Source organism: Panthera onca, chromosome A2, assembly GCF_046562875.1.
Source record: "Panthera onca isolate mPanOnc1 chromosome A2, mPanOnc1 haplotype 2, whole genome shotgun sequence".
Taxonomy (NCBI): domain Eukaryota; kingdom Metazoa; phylum Chordata; class Mammalia; order Carnivora; family Felidae; genus Panthera; species Panthera onca.
This window is the reverse complement of record NC_138340.1, coordinates 153862205-153882541: the sequence shown is the minus strand read 5'-3', so window position 1 is coordinate 153882541 and position 20337 is coordinate 153862205. Positions and strand designations below refer to the sequence as shown.

The window sequence follows — 20337 nt, the reverse complement described above, 5'->3', positions numbered from 1 at the left end:
AATTCCCTATGTATGTCTCTGTAATCTGTGCAAGTAATTTCAAAATAAAAAGCTAAAATTAGTGAGATGAAACTATACTTTGTACTAATGAAATTATTGGCATTCTTACCTTTGCGGCCACTTCAGCACTAATCTCTTCTTGAGTTTCTGCTAATCTTTTCTTGGCCACTTCTGTTCTTCGATCACAATCTGCAATGAATGACTGCAGATGATCCATAGCCTGCAAAGTTTAATTAAAAGACAATTAGATATTTCTTAAGAAATATCTTTACTAAAAACTGTATTTTTTAAATGCTAAAATAAAGGTAAAAAAGTAACAAAAGCAGATTCAATAATAAAAATACTACTCATCATCTATCAAACTGGCAAGGAATAAACATAAATAATTCCCAGGAAAGGTAAAGCCCCTGATTTTGGCTCAGGACATGATCTCTGGTTAGTGAGATTGAGTCCCAGTGTCGGGCTCCATGCTGACTGCATGGAGCCTGCTTGGGATTCTCTCTCCTTGTCTCTGCCCCTTTCTCCTTCAAAATAAGTAAACTTAAAAAAATCCACATTGCATTTAATATCCTCCCTCTTTCTATATAAACGTATTTACAGACACAAAAAACAAATATAAAAATTCTATAGATTATTAAAGGGCCTCATATACATCAAAAATGTGTTGGTTTTCATGTGCTTAAACTGATGTTTCTGTAATCATTATGGATTTACTGGGAAGATACTTTTCAAAAGAATATATGCATTGAAATGAGTTTTACACATTTTCTTAAAATACCCAGTTTAACCTTATATTTTTTAAAAATGTTGCTCATTGGGACATCTGGGTGGCTCTTTCATTTAAGCATCTGACTCTTGGTTTCAGCTCAGGTCATTATCTCATGGTTTTGTGAGTTTGAGCCCCATGTCGGGCCTGCACTAGCAGCACAGAGCCTGCTTGGGATTCTCTCTCTCCCTTTCTCTCTCTGTCCCTCCCCTACCTGTGCTGTCTCTCTTCCAAAATAATATAGTTTAAAAAAAAAAAATAAAAAGTCTTAAAAAAAATGTTGCTAGTCAACAAAGCATCTTAATTTAGTACTGTCCTTCATATACCTAAAAAGATAATTCGCTAAGAGACTTTGCCTGTAGAGATATTAATCCATATTCAAAATGTTTTACTGCAAAAAATAATCTAACCCATTAAAGCAAAAATCACATACATCAAGTTCAAAGAAAAAATCTTGTTCTTTGGATGCAATTTCATAATCTGCTCTTAAAGCCAGGTCATGGACTTTGAGACACTCTCCAAGATCCATTCTCTAGGGGAAAAAAAAGACATTATTGAAAGAGCAAACACATTTTGCAAAAATTCATTAACAATCACAATTCTCTTCAAATTACATATTAAGTCTCACAGGTGCTTCTTTATTTACGGACTTCCAAATTACGAAATTTCATAGACAAGTATAAAACTTGGTGCCAGAAAAAAATAACGTCAATTCTGACTACCAGCAGATGGAAGGAGTGATCGATCACTTTTATACCTAAGAACACACGAACAAGGAAAACAGCCAGAATCTAAAACAAGCTTCTAGCAGCCCATTAACACAGAAAAGATAACATTAATTTAAAATCAAACTAAAAGAATATGTAAATCAGACTGCCGAATTATAGTCAGTATTCTTTGAAGAACATTCTGATTTTCAAATAAAGATGGAGTCCTCAAAACATGAGACCAGTAAACTCAATCTGGATTTCAAACAAGACTGTAGGTGAACTAGTAAAAAGAAATTTATTAAGACTCAACAGAAGTTCACAAAGAATCAGTACCTAACCCTATTAACAAGCATATGTAGGGGCGCCGGGGTGGCTCAATTGGTTAAGTATCTGACTCCTGGTTTTGGCTCAGGTCATGATCTCAGTTTGTGGGTCTGAGCTCCATATCAGGCTCTATTGTTGACAGCATGGAGACTGCTCGGGATTCTCTCTCTCCCCCTCCCCTGCTCACTTGCGTGCCTGCTCGCTCTCTTGCGGTCTGTTAGAGCCCAATGTCTGGCTCTGTGCAGACAGCTCAGAGCCTGGAGCCTGCTGTGAATTATGTGTTTCTCTCTCTGCCCCTCCCCTGCTCGCGTGCTCTCTCTCTCAAAAACATCAATAAAAAATTAAAAATAAACTTAAGAAAAGTAATATTCAAAAGAATAGACCAGATAAAATTTAAAATAAATATGAAGTCCTATAGTCATATCTAAGAAGACAAATTTACAAATAATTAGCTATGAACAGAAAATTAAGACAAATTTAAAAACATACTAGTCAGGGTGCCTGAGTGGCTCAGTCTGTTAAGTGTCTGACTTCCTGATTTCAGCTCAAGTCATAATCTCATGGTTTGTGGGTTCCAGGCCCTTGAAGGGCTCCAAGCTGACAGCACAGAGCCGGCCTGGAATCCTCCCTCTCTTCCTCAAGAGGCACCTGGGTGGCTCAGTTGGTTAAGCATCTCACTCTTGATTTTGGTTCAAGTGATGGATGGAGCACGGAGCCTACTTGGGATTTTTCTCTCTCTCTCTCTGCCCCTCTCCTGCTCATGCACGTACTCTCTCTCTAACATTAAAAAGAAAAATCTTGGGGCGCCTGGGTGGCGCAGTCGGTTAAGCGTCCGACTTCGGCCAGGTCACGATCTCGCGGTCCGTGAGTTCGAGCCCCGCGTCAGGCTCTGGGCTGATGGCTCGGAGCCTGGAGCCTGTTTCCGATTCTGTGTCTCCCTCTCTCTCTGCCCCTCCCCCGTTCATGCTCTGTCTCTCTCTATCCCAAAAATAAATAAAAAACGTTGAAAAAAAAAAATTAAAAAAAAAAAAAAAAAAAAAGAAAAATCTTCCTCAAGAGTTAGTGAGTTCCCCGATAATGGAAAGATTCGAATATGGTTTAGACAACCAATTATCTAGGATACTGAGGAAAAGAATATCAGGTACTATCAGGTAGCTTCCTCTTTCCAAGTGAGACTTTATGACGAAAATAACAAGTTCCTCTGTAAAACTATTACCTCAATTTTTAATTACATAAAAGAATGGGAAAATACAGACAATATCTTCAAAGCGATCCTTTGAGAAATAATAAGGAATATTCACTAGTATAATAAAAGTCCTTATCACACTTGAAGACTAGCACGGATCACTGCACTGCCGAGGATGCTGAGATTTTTCCAAGCTCCACTCGTTACTCTCATTCATAAGTCTATGGGTTAGCTAAGAAGTCTTCTAATGACAATAAACAGCCAACTGAAACTTGTTGATGTGTAGAAATTCAAAGCTGCTTATCAAGTGGCATTTTTAAAAACCTACAGAAAAAAGTTTAACACTCTTAAAATTGTAGGAAAGTAAGACAGAAATGAAAGAAGTTAACTGCAAAAGGTTGTTACCATCTTTGCTACACCAGTGTGTTGCTTAATCGATATCTTAACATTAATCACTCCAACAACTCCTTTTATATGTGTATTTCTATAGCTATAGTGGTTAATGGGATGCTATACTTACTTCCTAAAATGTTATGATGTCACATTGGAAATGCCAATTATCCAATGCAGCGGTTCTTAACCTAGACCCAGGGTAATACAGATGCAAGAATCTGAAAATAGGTCCAAGCCCCACCGTCCAAAGAGAGAATTATAAAAGCCTCTCCGGTGTTTTTAATGTACAGTGTTGGGAACCACTCACTGATCTAGTTTTACTCCCATTCTCCAGACAAAGAATTAAGGCCTAGAAAGATGGCTTTATTCCAGGTACTTACTGGAATAAATCTGGTTAAACTGATTTCTAGTCTAAAACCATGCCAGTTCCAATTAAATCAGTACTAACTTACCTTTTAATATTTCTAGGTAACAATCACTCCCTACAACCTCTACATACTGTAGATACTCAAAGCAGTTATCTACACTGCCTTTCCTCTCTGCTTAACTATATTTCCAATCTGTTCTCACAAAGATCTAAAAGTAGTGTATAAATCTTGTCTCACTGTGTTTTACTTAAACATCTGTTACCCACCCATACTAAACATTGGCAGGAATTCCCCCACTCTTATCTTTAAATTTACATCATATAACCAACAAAAGGAAAAACCCCAACTATGTGGATCAAGACAAAATGAACACAAAAAGGACACAATTATACCACTGTAGTAAGGGTGGAATTTTGGTAAGAGGAGGAGAGTTGGATGCCTTGGAGGAGGATTTGTGGAAGGGGGAAATTTTTTAATACCTTACTAGAATGTGAGCTTCACAAAGACAAGGATTTTTTTTTATCTGTTTTATATACTATGTACCTGTGCCTGGTATATAGGAATGTTTAATATCTTTTGAATGAATCAAACTGGTAAAAGAGGACAAAGAACAACATTTGGCACAGGGAGCCCTGAGCTTAACAAGCAAGGGTGGTCAAGATGCAACCCAGGACGTGGGGCTCCTCCTGGGTGGTTGAGTCAATTAAGCATACAACTTCAACATCAGGTTATGATCTCATGGTTCATGAGTTCGAGCCTGGCACTGGGTTCTCTGCTGTTACCTTGGAGCCTGGAGCCTGGAGCCTGCTTTGGATTCTGTGTCTCCTGCTCTCTGCCCCTCCCCCACTTGCATTCTGTCTCTCAAAAATAAACAAACATTTAAAAAAAGGGAGGGGGCACCTGGGTGACTTAGTTAGGCGGCCGACTTTGGTTCAGGTCATGATCTCATGCTTCATGGGTTTGAGCCCCGCGTCAGGCTCTGTGCTGACAGCTCGGAGCCTGGAGCCTGCTTCGGAATCTGTGACACCCCCCCCCCCCCGCCCCCCGCATCCCCTTCCCAGCTCATGGCTCTCTTATAAGTAAATAAACGTCAAAAAAAAAATTTTTAATGTTTGTTTATTTTTGAGACAGAGAGAGACAGAGCATGAACGGGGGAAGGTCAGAGAGAGAGGGAGACACAGAATCTGAAATAGGCTCCAGGCTCTGAGCCGTCAGCACAGAGCCCTACACGGGGCTCGAACTCACGGACCATGAGATCGTGACCTGAGCCGAAGTCGGACGCTTAACCGACTGAGCCACCCAGGCGCCCCCCAAAAAATTTTTTTTTAAAAAAAGATGCAACCCAGGACAAAAGCTCCGGGTCTGAGCTCTCAAGGGGAAGGTCTTTGCCTGTCCATGGATTAACAACTTGGCTGAGACTCCTTTCCTTTCTAAGTATAAGTAGTTAAAGCTCTTCCTGTCCTCCAGGAAGTAGACCACCTGGGCTTGATGCTATCCTCGACCATGAGCCCTACAACTAGGCTTGCTTACAACAGCAGATTTGGGGGCCAAAACATTAGGAAATGCGGTAGCTGTTTGTTTATTTATTTATCTGTATGTATGTATGTATATGGCCTCAGTGCTTATCCCTCAGGGATCTAGCAGGACAGTAGGTATAGGCAGAATTTTCAGAATTCTAGATACTAGTCATCTGTCTTCCTGTCCAGATCATCATGACTGAGCATGTACATGCATGCACAGAGTATTTAAAATGAAAAACAAGCAAGCCAAAATAAACACAAGTACTTGCTACTGTAAAAGAGAGTGAGGGGCAAGTATGCCCATGTTAATGCTCTCCAGGACACCAGTCATCAAATTAAAAAGCCACTACAAAGGGAACCATGGTAGAACCACACTATGACCACCTTAGAACCAATCCTCAAAAGCCAAATCAATCCCAGGGCGCCTGGGTGGCTCAGTTGGTTAATCATCCAACTTTGGCTCAGGCCATGATCTCACCATTCCCAAGTTCAAGCCCCGAATGGGGCTCTGGGCTAACAGCTCAGAGCCTAGAGCCTACTTCAGATTCTGTGTCTCCCTCTCTGTCTCTACCCCTCCCCCACTCATGCTCTGTCTCTCTCTGTCTCTGGGTCTCTCTCTCAAGAATAAAACATTAAAAAAAAAGGGCAAGATAAATAAAAGCCAAATCAATCCTGACTTCTTCACTGATGGTTCAAGAGTACTCTGAACACGAAGTGCACAGATATTTGCCCCTACTTCTCTTCTGACATAAAGCTTCAAAGTGAACAAAATAAAATGTTTGGTTATTTAAGTTATAATGGCTCTATTTGTGATGAAAGCCATAGAAGAGATTTGAGTTTTAAATTTAACAAGTAATTTACTTCATAATTAAATTCTTCCCACAAGTTTATTATTCTTGGTGTTTTAATTAAAAGGCATCTAAATTTTCAGATTGTAAATGGGAAAAATGCTTTTTAATTTTTTTTATTTTAGAGAAAGAGCACATGAGTGGTGGAGAAGGAAGGGGGAAAAGAGAGCAAATCCTAAACAGGCTCCACACTCAGCAGAGACTGATGCGGAGCTCAATCCCACAACTTTGATATCATGACTTGAGGAGAAATCAAAAGTCGGACACTCAACTACGCCACTCAGGTACCCCAAAATACTTAAACTTTTAATTGAATAAATTCAGTTCTGCATTTTGTCTCCTACATCTTAAATCTACTTCCTCCATGAAGTCTTGACCAAATAACTATATATGATTCTGGCAACTTCTCTTACAACCTCTCAACACTTTGTACTACCTTTCACTGTTTAACAAACTTGATTCTGTTAAGTGCTTTGTTTTTTTTTAATGTATACATATATTCTTTAATGTTCATTTATTTTTGAGATAGAGAATGCACGCAGTGGGGAGAGGCAGAGAGAAAGGGAGACACGGAATCGGAAGCAGGCTCCAGGCTCTGAGCTGTCAGCACAGAACCCAATGCGAGGCTTATACTCACTACTCACGAACCACAAGATCATGACCTAAGCCGAAGTCAGATGTTTAACTGACTGAGCCATCCAGGCACCCCTGTTAAGTGCTTTTTTAAGTGTTGTTTTGAAATTCCAAAAATGAAGGTTATCTCCTTAAGTGGACTTTAAGCTTCATGAGGAAAATGGCTTCTCTTATTTTTCCCTTCCTACATAAAAGACCAGGTTTTACAAAACCCATGACTACTAAATAAACTTGACGATTTAACATAAGGAATTCTAAGAACTTGGAAAAACAATGAAATAAGTACACAGAGGTTAAACAGAAGTTTAACAATGATGTTTTTGATGTAAAAAATTAGAAACATTTTAAGAGCCTAGGAACAGAAGTTTGATTAACTGAATTATGGAACAGCCATATAATACATTATATAGCCAAGAGAAATGATGATCTTGATACTAAGTGGAGTAAAGAGATGGCAAAGAAAAATGCAATAAAAATGCCATTTTTGTAAATTCATGGAAGCACTGCTGTTTGATATTGGCTGAATTAAATGCAATGAACTAGTATTATTCTTAAAGTCAGAAAAAAAAAAAAATCAATGAAGTCACTTTAATTTTGGACCAAAAAAATCTACATAATAGGAACAGAGGCATGTGGAAATTATACATCAAAATCAACAAACATGGTATTATAGTTATATGTATATATTATATTATATACATTTTAGTGTGCTGCCAGGTGTAAATGAACGGCAGTAATAGGTTAATGAATAAATCTGTGATAGACACTAGGCACAGTACTTCAAGAATTGCAATATTCTTGCTTTGTTGTATTTAGTACATTTGCTCAGGCCCATGAGCTAGATCCTAAGGGGAATTATAAAACAGTATATCATTCCTTCTATCAAGGAATTTACACTCTCTAGACATCAAACTAAAGCAACAGTTGCAAAGATACACAAAGAAGTACAAAGATTTCATTGCCACACTGTGCACCAAAACCAAAAACTATTAACATATTAATAATCACGGAATAAATACTTTAGGAAACAGCCATATTATGAAATATAGAGACATATTTTAAAAATATAGACCACTGGGCGCCTGGGTGGCTCAGTTGGTTGAGTGTCCGACTTCGGCTCAGGTCATGATCTCACGGTCCGTGAGTTTGAGCCCTGCGTCGGGCTCTGTGCTGACAGCTCAGAACCTGGAGCCTGCTTCAGATTCTGGGTCTCCCTCTCTCTCCGCCCCTCCCCTGTTCATGCTCTCTGTCTCAAAAATAAATAAAAACATTAAAAAAAATTTTTAAATAAATAAAACATAGACCAGTAATTTGAAACTTCTCCAAGTTAAAAAAGAAAAAAAAAAAATCTGGGGCGCCTGGGTGGCGCAGTCGGTTAAGCGTCCGACTTCAGCCAGGTCACGATCTCGCGGTCTGTGAGTTCGAGCCCCGCGTCAGGCTCTGGGCTGATGGCTCGGGGCCTGGAGCCTGTTTCCGATTCTGTGTCTCCCTCTCTCTCTGTCCCTCCCCCGTTCATGCTCTGTCTCTCTCTGTCCCAAAAATAAATAAAAAACGTTGAAAAAAAAAAAAAATTTTTTAAAAAGAAAAAAATCAAACAATATAATGCCATTTGTTAAAACACACTCACACATACTTGTAAATGTACAGAAAAGAGAGTGAAAAAGGTTTAGGTTTGGGATGGGGGATGACATCTAATAGTAAATATTCATATTTTATGTTTTCACTTATACTGGAAGACTATATTGTCTAAGTAATTAACAAAATAAGATACAATGGGTACTCAGCAACACACAAGACCTCCCTTTACATGTCAGTATCCATTTAACACTGGCAAATTCCCTAAGTCTGTCCAAACTTGTCTTTTCTCAAACACTTCAGGATTGCTTTATCAATCCAATTACGAACTCTGACTAGATCATGGGAAATTCTGAATACAAATCAACATGTGGAATTTGCTCTATTAGGCAAACAGGAATGCTTGACTACTTGGACAGAAATATGACGTGATAAAATCTGTATTTTAAAAGCATTAACACCACACTACTAGATGAACTGACCAGAAGAAAGAGATCAAGGGTGGGAAAGGCTAATATAAGCCAGAAATAAATCCTTAGTATCAAAGCAGAAAAGAAAAGAGAAGGCAGGTAATGGAGGTAAAATAAGGGGCTAAAGAGGAGCAAAACCATTTTAAAGATGGGAAGGATCTCTGAAATCTATTGCACGACTACCTTCCTATAAAAATGGAAATCAAGGCTCAGAGAAATCTTAAGATCATAAGGCTAAGATTATAAGCTTAGCAGGAGTAAAAATTTAAGTCCAGTCCTTAATATCACTCAATATTCTTTCAATAACACAATGATTCTCAAACAACTAATTAAATGGAACTACCACCTAATCAATTAACTAACTGGAAATGAAGTGTGGAGAGGAGAAAGTCAGGAATCTTACCAAGGCTTCAAGTATTTCAAACATGAGCAAACAATGACGCCACCAAAAGAAAGAAACTAAATAAATTGGGAGAGCTGGTCTGTGATGGAAAACGTTTGTCTGGACATGTGTAATGTGATATAATAGGATACCTAAGTAGCAGTGTCCAGTATGGGATAGATATGATACTAAAGGCTTTCTTTATCCAATTAAGTTTTCCAAACAGACAGATTGACATATTTCTCCTTAGAATTACATCTCAAGTATTCTTCTAGGAGACCCTCTTTAAAAAATTATATAGAAACCCCACATCTGACCTCCCTAAGTCAATTTATTAACAAAACTCTGAAAACTATTTCTAAAGAACAGTACCACCTGCAAGATAATAGTATACTGCCACAGGAAAATTTAAGGAAGGTGAGGAAGAATGCTTGGGAAGAACAGTATAAATTTCTATTATCATACTTAAAATTTAAAAACAAACCCCACTGCTTGGTAATTTTCTCCCCCACTGCTTGGTAATTTTTATTTAACTTTCCAAAAACCTGTGTTCATTAGAGCAATAGTTTCACTGTTATTTAACCTGGTTTTAATTCATTCATTTATACTGCTTAGTGTTTAAAATAATAATTCTTCCCACTTGTCTTTTTATGATGTTGTCTTACACTATTTTAAGAGTCTCAAGAGTGAAAGACATAGAAATATGATAAATAATTCACAGTAGAAAAATAGCAAGGAATCAAAGAATAGATAGCAACAATGGTAAAGTGCTAAAAAGAATACACACCAGCTAGAGAACAAGTGAAACAGTGACATGACAGCAGGACAGAGAGCACAGGAAATACAAACCTGTGGCCATTTGAACCCTTCCATATACCTTCCAATGCCAATGCTATTTTCTAAAACAAATTGCCTACATTTTGATTCTTCTTGCACCTTCACTTTCTCTCTTCACATTTGTAAAATCTCTCTTCCATACATGTTCAATGTTTGAGTTAAGCCCCAGCTCAAAAACAAGAGAAAGTCGTCTAATATGGCAAACCCTTGAAAGAACAAAACTTGGGTATGAGTTTAAGTTATGCCATATTATCTTAAAAAATAAAAATTAAGTAGGGCGCCTGGGTGACTCAGCCAGTTAAGCCTCAGACTTCGGCTCAGGTCATGATTTCCCAGTTCGTGGGTTCAAGCCCTGCGTCAGGTCTGTGCTGATAGCTCAGAGCCTGGAGACTGCTTCAGATTCTGTGTCTGCCTCTCTCTCTGCCCCTCCCCTGCTCACACTCTCTCTCTCAAAAGTAAAGATTTAAAATAAATAAACACATAAATAAATTAAGCTTCTTCTTTCCTAATTCCAATCCTGGCATTCAAACTAACAAGTCCAACATGACTATTGGGTGAAGAGGGAAGGGGCACACTGTGCATGCAGAGTAGTTCCTGCTTTTTACCACTTCCCATTTAGTAACTACCTGTTCCCACTCGTATGTTCCACTTCCAAGTCCATTTTTCCCTGAGTGGATAAAGAAAAATAAAGCTCCTCTTCTAGCTTTTAATATTGGTGGTTGCTGGATTTATTTATTTAATTTTTTTTGAGAGAGAGAATCTGCGTGTGCCCGCGGGGAAGGGGCAGAGAGGAGACTGAACCCCAAGTAGGCTCTGCACTTTCAGCACAATGAACTTGAACACAGCACTCAAATCACAAACTGTGAGATCATGACCTAAGCCCAAATCAAGAGTTAGCCGTTTAACCGAGCCACCCAGAAGCCCCTTGATGATGTTTTTTGATGAACATAGCAGAGAATACTTTCTTATCCATTTCAAACCAACATATGCAAAGATATCTAGGTAACATTAAGACAAAAATCCTTGCTTTACAAAGACTATACCGTCAGAGACAAGACAGAGAGAGAACACATATATAAACAAGATGAACTAACAAGTGCCTATTCAGCAGTATGGAGAGCAGGTGCTATATGAAGGGGTCAGAGGCTAAACAGCTACAGGCTTAGGCAATCACATGTACTAAGCCAAGCAGGATTCAAATGTGTAAAGGAGAAAAGTTATCCCAGGAAAAGAAAGAGATGCAAAAATAAGAAGCATACTGGGGAAGGAAAATAGACAACAATGAATAAATCAGTCTGGTAAATGGGGCGCGTGGGTGGCTTAGTTGGTTGAGCATCTGACGTTGGCTCAGGTCATGATCACAGTTTGTGACTTCAAGCCCTGCATCGGGCTCTGTGCTGACAGCTCAGAGCCAAGAGCCTGCTTCGGATTCTGTCTCCCCCTCTCTCTCTGCCCCTCCCCCGTCACACTCTGTCTCGCTCTCTCTCTCAAAAATAAATATTAAAAAAAAATTTTTTTTTTAAATCAGTCTGGGAAAAAGAGAGGACCAAACTGATTTATCCATTCAAGGAAGAGGTAGATTGGTCTAAGGATTTTACATTGGGGGCCATATATATAACAGGGAAACACCCAAAGTTTCTGTGGGGAAGCAACATATGCTAAGTTTATTTCCACTTAGAAATGACTGGCTTAAATTTCTTAACATTTAGATCTCTTTAAATGTCATTTCATCAAAAAAGTTTTCTCTAACCACCCTGAGTAGCTTCTGGACCACTGTCTCAGACTGTCTAAATTACCTAACCATGCGTTTTTTCCTCTGGCAACTTAAATCACTACCTGAAATCACATTATTTCTTTTCACTTAGTGTGTGTCTCCAACATCAGAATGCAAGCTCCTACCACTAAAGGAGAAACCCATGTTCACTTCTGTATCCCCAACACCGCACATAGTATGTCCTCAATAAGTACTTGTTAGGCGAATGAATGAATGTTGTTCACAGCAATCAGTACCACTCCCAAAGAGATGAAGAAAATAAATCACCTTTTGGAGAAAATTTTTTTGTTAATCTTTACTGTAAATCCTTTACCTTCTCCATTCAGCCCTCACTAGCCTAGTATCTCTTGCTCACTTTTTTCTATTTCTTCCTCCTCTTAATTTCAATATTACTTAAATGCCATTACTCCAAACACTGTAATAAATATCATAAAAGGGAAAAAACAGAAAAACCTAAATTTGGAAATTTTACAAATAAAATTATCCAAATAAATTAATATTTATGCCTATATTTTTTGATCCTGTAGACCAGTTATGTCTATGGGACAAAATACATTCAAGATATTTAACTCTATACAGGTCAAAAAACAAACAAAAATGCTTTTACAAGTTCCCTTAATGAGAATCGTCAAACTAAAAAGGATTTTTCTTAAGACATCTGTCTTTGCACATCAAGGTAGAATTCATCAATTTAAAAAATATTTCCAGGGGCACCTGGGTGGCTCAGTTAGTTAAGCGTCCAACGCATGATTTGGGCTCAGGTCATGATCACACAGCTCAGTGAAATCAAGACGCATGTTGGGTTTCATGCTGACAGCACGGAGCCCGCTTGCCATTCTCTCTCCCTCTCTCTGCCCCTTCCTCGCATGTGCATGGGCTCTCTCTCAAAATAAACTAAAAAAAAAAGTATTTCCAGTGAGAGAATCTGTGAGTTTGCTTGATGTTTGTAGTTTAATCCCCGTACAACAAATATTTGTTTCAAGTTTTCATTTATTATTATGGGCTTGTTCCATTCTGTGTTCACTGTCTTCATCCTCCAAATGATGCATTTATAACTCCATCCTCTCTTTTTCATTAAATAGCTTCAGAGACACACTAGTTTCCTCAGACTTGTTAAAACACAGTTTACAAAACTGTACCTATCTCTAAAACAGATCTGAAGAATTCAAGGAATACCTGGAGGATGATTTGAGGTTCTCAGGTAATAAGCATTTATTGAGAATCATTGTACAGAAAAGTAAATGTGACACTGAAATATCTTAATCATGTACCAAACTATGAAAAACAATCTGCTTAAAAAAATTTATGTTTATTTATTTTGAGAGAGAGACAGAGAGAGCATGAGTGAGGGAGGGCCAGAGGAGGGAGACACAGAATCCATAGCAGGCTCCAGGTTTTGAGCTGTCAGCACAGAGCCCAACACAGGGCTTGAACCCACAAACTGTGAGATCATGACCTGAGCCAAAGTCTGACGCTTAACTGAGCCACCTAGGCGCCCCCCAAAAAATTGATCTTTACTACTTTATACTGTTTCAAGACTCATCCTATCAGGTTAAGTCCAAGATTTAAAGTTTGCTTCAAAAAAACAAACCAAAGGACATAAGTGATTATAAATAAGGCAGCTATGTGGTAAAAGATTTATTGAAGTTGCTGTATGGGTAGGTACATGAAATTCATTACACATTTTTATTTATAGTTGAAATTTTCTATTATAGAAGTTAAAAAAAGGGCGCCTGGGTGGCTCAGTCGATTGAGCGCTGACCTTGGCTCAGGTCATGATCTCACGGTTTGTGGGTTCAAGCCCCACAACTGTTCAAGCTGACAGCTCAGAGGCTGAAGCCTGCTTCGGATTCTGTCCCTCCCCTGCTCACAAAATGTCTCTCTCTTCAAAAATAAACATTAAAAAAATTTTTTTAATGAACTGCTATGGATCCACTTATACGTAGATTTTTTTATAGTACCATACTGTAAATATATCTTCATGACTTTATTAATATTTTTTCTGGTTGACTGTAAGAATACAGTATATAATACATATATACAATACATGCAAAATATTGCCAATGGACTGTTAATGTTATTGGTAAGGTTTCCAGTCAATAACAGGGTATCAGTTCAGTTTTGGGGAAGTCAAAAGTTACACAGGGATTTATGCCTGTGCAGGGCTCAGCACCCTTAGACCTGTGCTGGTCAGCAGTCAACTGTGTATTTGTATTTTTTTTAATTTTTTTTAATGTTTATTTTTGAGAGAGAGAGAGAGAGAGAGAGAGAGAACGCGCGCGCGCATATGAGTGGGGGAGGGGCAGAGAGAGGGAGACACAGAATCTGAAGCAGGCTCCAGGCTCTGAGCTGTCAGCACAGAGCCTGATACGGGGCTAGAACTCGCAGACTGCAAGATCATGACCTGAGCCAAAGTCAGACACTCAACCAACTGAGCCACCCAGGTGTCCCTGTATTTGTATTTAGCCATTAATCTAAGTAACAAATTTGCTGAGCAACCTCAACTAAAGTCATACTAAAACTATAACAAGATTCTAGAATACATGGTCTCTGGATCACCTTTAAAAAAAAAAAAATCACTTCAGGGGTGCCTGGGTGGCTCAGTCAGTTAAGTATCTGACCTCAGCTCAGGTCATGATCTCATGGTTTGTGAGTTCGAGCCCCACATTGGGCTCTGTGCTGATAGCTCAGAACCTGGAGCCTGCTTCGGATTCTGTGTCTCCCTCTCTCTGCCCATCTCCTGCTCATGCTCTGTCTCGTAAAAATAAATAAAACATGTTAAAAAAAATTTAAAAAAAAAATCACTCCCACAAGCCTCAAGTGTATTATTTTAAGTATACAGAATGAATGACTGCAATATTATTCAGTATGAAAAAAAAAGGTTACTTCCCAAGGTTATATGTACCCCAAGTTGAATAGTTTAGGATATTCATGTGCTACTTTGCCAATAAAGCTATAAACAATATTGAGGGCTTGGTTTTTAAAGTTTTAATTACTCAGTGGGAAGCTTTTAACGTGCCTCTGACTTCCTGGACACCAAAGGTGTTTTTGGTTTAGGCAGTTTCTGCAAGTGCTTGTTAAAGGAATGCATATTTTTATAATACTATGAGAAAAAAGAAACGCATACTTTTTTTTAACAGACTGAGAAGAAAATACAAACAGCAAACCTGCTTGATATGAAGACATTATATATAATATACTTCAAAAGCCAAAACTGGTAAAACCTAGGTTGCAAAAACCAGAATTTTCACAAAGTGGGAAGGCTCTAGAAATGTTATGTAAATTAAAAAAAAAAAAATCAAGTCAGTAATGTGGGCTAATGTTAAAAACAATTGTTTAAAAAAATACCAAAGCAGGGGCGCCTGAGTGGCCGTGGGTTAGGCGTCTGACTTCGGCTCAGGTCATGATCTCAGTTTGTGGGTTTGGGTCCCACGTCGGGCTCTGTGCTGACAGCTCAGAGCCTGGAGCCTGCTTCAGATTCTGTGTCCCCCCCCCCCCCCCCCCCTGTCCCCGCATGCACTCTCTCTCTCAAAAATAAACATTAAAAAAAGAAATTAAAAAAAAAATACCAGGGGCGCCTGGGTGGCTTGGTCGGTTAAGCATCTGACTTCGGCTCAGGTCATGATCTCACGGTCCGGTCCGTGAGTTCGAGCCCCGCGTCGGGCTCTGTGCTGACAGCTCAGAGCCTGGGGCCTGTTTCAGATTCTATGTCTCCTTCTCTCTCTGCCCCTCCCCTGTTCATGCTCTGTCTCTCTCTGTCTCAAAAATAAATAAACGTTAAAAAAAATTAAAAAAAAGAAAAATACCAAAGCAGCCCTAAACAAACCATTTGTTGATTTGCTTATCTACAAACCAATTTTTCACATCTGCATGTGAAACTACTGTCGTCATATTCTAAGCAGCAGCTCAAAGAACCCAAGATACTGCCCAGCTCCTCAGAAGTTGCAAGATAACACATTTCCCACTAACAATCATTAATTCTTGAAACTCAAGTTAGTTCTGTAACAGATTTATTTAGTGTTCTACTTTGGGTAAATCAATTATTCATTCAACACAACGGAGGGACAGTGTTCTAGATGCTGGGGACACCGCGCTCAACAAAACATCCCTGTTCTTACTGTGAAACTTACATTCTAGTGGCTGGTTGAGAAAATTTTGTGGTTTTTCTTTCTTACCACCTATTCTTCTTCTCCATACTTTCATGGGTCTCTTACAGAGGTACTACCAAGACTGCAGCAGTTTTAAAGTTCAGGTTTGTATATATCCAAGTAACTGATTTTAGACCAGCCCTTAAACAGAATAGTTTAGAGAAACAATAAAGGAGTTTCAATTAGTAAAAACTACACTTTAGATAGGGGCGCCTGGGTGGCTCAGGTGGTTAAGCGTCCAACTCCTGACTTCGACTCACGTCATGATCTCAGAACCTATTGGGGCACTATAAAATCAACTCAGAATTTTTGAAACTAATAATCCTACCTAATCACTTCAAAAAGCACAGAGAAAATTTTTACTTTATCCCTGTCCCTTAATATTTCTCAATTTTAAACTTTAAATTCTATTTCTCAGCAGTAGAATCTCTTTACTTAAACAAACTTTCATGGAAAAGCTCTATACTTAAAATGTGTAAAATTCTAGTTGAAACAGTAAAGACTGGCCTGTCCCCATGTTCTTAGTGCATGAAATGCCTCCAAGGACATTTCAGAAGCATCTACAAGTCACTGCCTTAAGTAAATGTGCTATCTAAAAAATTAACAGAAACATTTTTTTTAAAGGAGATTTAAATAACTCTTAAGATTCCTGTGTATTTCTATAATTCTGTCAGACATCTGACAAGCACAGCTTCTCTGAGCCTTAATTTTTCCCATCTATGAAATAACGACCTTCTACTATAATCATGACGCCTGTCAATCCTACAACTGTACTATGATGGCTATAATAAAATTAGTAGTGGCCATTTCTGATTTTAGGACAGGCACATCATGAGAGTGCACATTTTCATCTCTGTAGATCTTAATTTCAAGCTTCTGTTACCACCTCTGCTTTAGATTTAATGCTTCTATAAATTATTACTACTACACATCTTTTTCCTAGATCACAAGGAACCAGACTGAAAGATATGTTTTTGAGCACTTCATTATACTTATTTTTCTTCAGGGAAGGTATGTACCAGAAATAATGTATTTAGGAGAAAAAAGGACAATTTTGTTTAGGTTTTTGTTTTGCCTGACCTGAAAGCAGATGCTGCCTACTGTTTGCATAGTGACTAGAACAGGAAGAAACCAAGTGTGTCTAAAGAAGGCGATGAATGAGACTAAAACAAGACACTATTATAGAGGAATATGAAAATAACCCAAGCCTTTAAAATAAAGCAGCTTCCTCAGTTATAAAGAAACAGTCACACTTCTTTAAAAATCATAAGCCAAATAAACATATACACAATTATTTGCCTCTCTGTTGTACACCTGACCTCCTCTTATTAGTTTATGAATTAGTTATACCAGAGTATCAGACTACTGAAAGGTAAAATATTACAGAGCATTTTCACCAAACTAAATTCCAAAAATATTCCATACTAATAGCTGTGAGTACGTTTTTAGAAATCACACTCTCCATCTCCAAAAATGAGAGAGAATACATTTCTGTGTATTCTGCTAAATAATCTAGAGTATTAGTGAGTCATATTCTGTTGGAAGTGACAAATCTGAGCAAAGGGTAAACTTTAGTTATGCAACAAAGAAAAAGCATTATAAAATTGTTACAATCCAGTTCTTTTCATCTAATTTGTTAAAACAACAACAACAAAAGAGAAGCAGGCATTTCAATGTAAAGGCAAATGAAAACAGGCTAACAATGTATGAATAGTTAGACTATGCCAGAAAAGGAGTTGTTCTACAGAGATTGGTTGCTAAAGAAGTCATAACTCTGTAATTACAAACCATCTGTACACAGGATGAACTGTTATAAATAGCTCTTTTTCCTAATAAGGGTCATGAGAAAGTCACACTATGGATAGTTTTGAGTTCTCAAGGAGACCACTCTATAACCCTGGATTCTCACAAAGTCCTATAGCGAATCTATAAAGTTCTGATTAACTTCTCAAAGAGGTTCACAACTACTTAATCTCATCCTTACATACGACAATCTCTTGCCTATTACACTGACAAAATGAGCTATTTTCATCCACAGTTTCCCTGACAAGTACATGCAGAAGGGCTTTTGTTAACTGTTTTTAATATAATCCAAGCACCATCAATTTTAAGCCTCAGCATTCAATTCTGTACCATAAGAAAAAGTAACCAATTCATACTTTTTCTATCATCAATTTAAAATGTGTATTTCTGGAGCACCTGGGTTGCTCAGTTGGTTAAGCGTCCAACTTTGGCTCAGGTCATGATCTCAGGGTTCATGGGTTTGAGCCCCGTGTCAGGCTCTGTACTGATAGCACAGAGCCTGGAGTCTGCTTTGAATTCTGTGTCTCCCTCTCTCTCTCTCTGCCCCTCCCCTGCTTGCACTGTCTCTCTCTCAAAAATGAAAATAAACATTAAAAAAAAATTTTTTAACGTGCATTTCAGAGATGTTAACATTTGAGAAAATGTGCATCTTATAAATCTACCAGACAAGAACTTTACAAGAAGGAAAGTCCAAGACCAACCATTCATCTTTTTTTATTTAACATAATGAAAAATTAAGTACTCCCTAGAGTAGAAAACATGCTGAATAAAATTCAGTTTTGGTCCCAGTTTTACTTTAAATCAACAGAACTATGTGATTTTGAGCAACTCACCTACGAACATTAAGGCTAACTGTGAATCATTTACCTCACAAAATAGTTTTAAGAAATGAGCGTAATTGCCTATGTACATTATAAAATGTAAAGCACAACTGTGATTCTTACTAATAATGCCATATCTGAAGAATATAACACTGTGTCCAAGTCTTGCTATGGCTGGTTTTAAGTCTTAAAAAAAAATAAAACTAAATTTGTCATTTTGGTAATTAATCCCGTTCTCAAAATCTATTTGAAGTGATTAACTTAGCCATTAAATAAAATGACTTTGTTAAATTTACAATAGTAAATAAGAAGAATCAAAGGATACTACAGATAATTGTCGATTTTTCACATTTCAAATGTTTTATATCACAGTAGAAAATACATTACCCAGTAGATACAAGGGCTAACTTATCTGTCATAGTTCTAATTCAAATGCTCAGAATCTAATTTCTTACCTTATGTTATTCTTAAAAAAAAAAAAAAATTCAAGTATTACATGTTTTTAAATGTAGGCTCCCTTTTTCCTTTTAACATAATACAGTTTCCACAGTCTTTCCTACTGGAATAAGACAAAAGTGTTTCCTACTGCATATGCCTTGGTATCTATCTGTTAGAGGTATTTAATTCTTCCTATTAAGAAGAAACCATTCATTTAGACTAATTTAACTACAGGAACTCATCACTTCTGAAAATGGAAATCAGAAAGCTTTTCATCATTTCAGGCAAATGAGAAATAAAGCCAACTAAATGTTTAGCTGCCATCACAGCTACCCAGAGAAGGGAAGCTCTTACAGTGAGTAACCATTTCAACCACATCAAGTCAGGAAATCAGATCCTTTGTTCCATTTAAACAGGTCCATCATCATGTGGTTTATCTTTCAAATTAAAATGATGAAAAATAAAAAAATGATGATACTCCAAGGTCAACCAACAAGACTAGATATAGCATCTAAATTAAACGAGCGTTTACATTAGAAGTCAGCAATATAAAATGAATTTAAGTGACAACATTACTAGCAAATTAAGCTCTGTGAATTTAAGTATTTACTAATATGTTTTCTCCACTATGATTTCCACAATATAACGTGCACAAATCTTAATATATAATGCTTTGGATAAAAGTCTACTCTGCCCAACGGTAAAAAAAAAACTACTTTAAAAATCATTTATATTATTTTGGAACCAAAAGTGCAACTATAGTGCAGTAATTGCCTCTATATTCCAAATAAGAAAGGCTTTTCCAAAAACTGCTCTGAAGAAGGAAAAAATGATAAAGCACAGAAACTACTTTTGGGAGAAATCCCATTTTTGCAGATGGGAAACTCAAACAATATAAGGGATGCAAATACCTCCTCTAACAGTGTTTTAAAAAATCACCACATAATAACTTGACAAGGAATTAAGTCTTTATCAAGTAGTTCATTTTCGAAGGATACCAATAATCAAACAATAGATTTAATAAATACGTACAGTTCCAGAGAGGACATCATGGGGGCAACAGTTGAGAAGGTGACTCTTGCACACTCGGTCATCACTGAATTTGATTCGTTGGCGAGTAGTATCTCCTGTAATATAGGAAAGTTAATAACATTCAAGGTTAGACAACTGGAAAATACTTACTTTCTGAGAGCCCTACTATCACTAGCTTTTTCTGTGTGGCTATACACACATATATTTATAAATCAGCTCAAGAGGGATTAGTTTTTTTATATAATATCCCATGAAAAAACTATTTTAGACATGCAGCTGCAGTATGTGTACTGCAAATATAATTCAAAT

The 20337-nt window shown here is 37.6% G+C and overlaps 1 protein-coding gene across 12 annotated transcripts in view; it reads right to left on the bottom strand.

Moving 5' to 3' along the window:
* The window catches only part of LUC7L2 (LUC7 like 2, pre-mRNA splicing factor), a 57459-nt gene that overhangs the window by 22459 nt on the left and 14663 nt on the right, over positions 1–20337 (bottom strand). For all 12 annotated transcript variants that reach the window (XM_078438792.2, XM_078438810.2, XM_060633248.3 and 9 more), the window contains 3 exons: positions 20029–20123; positions 1200–1298; positions 110–220 (listed from right to left, as the gene is read on the bottom strand). In XM_078438792.2, coding sequence (XP_078294918.1) covers positions 110–220; positions 1200–1298; positions 20029–20123 — 305 coding nt within the window. The remainder of the gene's footprint in view (positions 1–109; positions 221–1199; positions 1299–20028; positions 20124–20337) is intronic.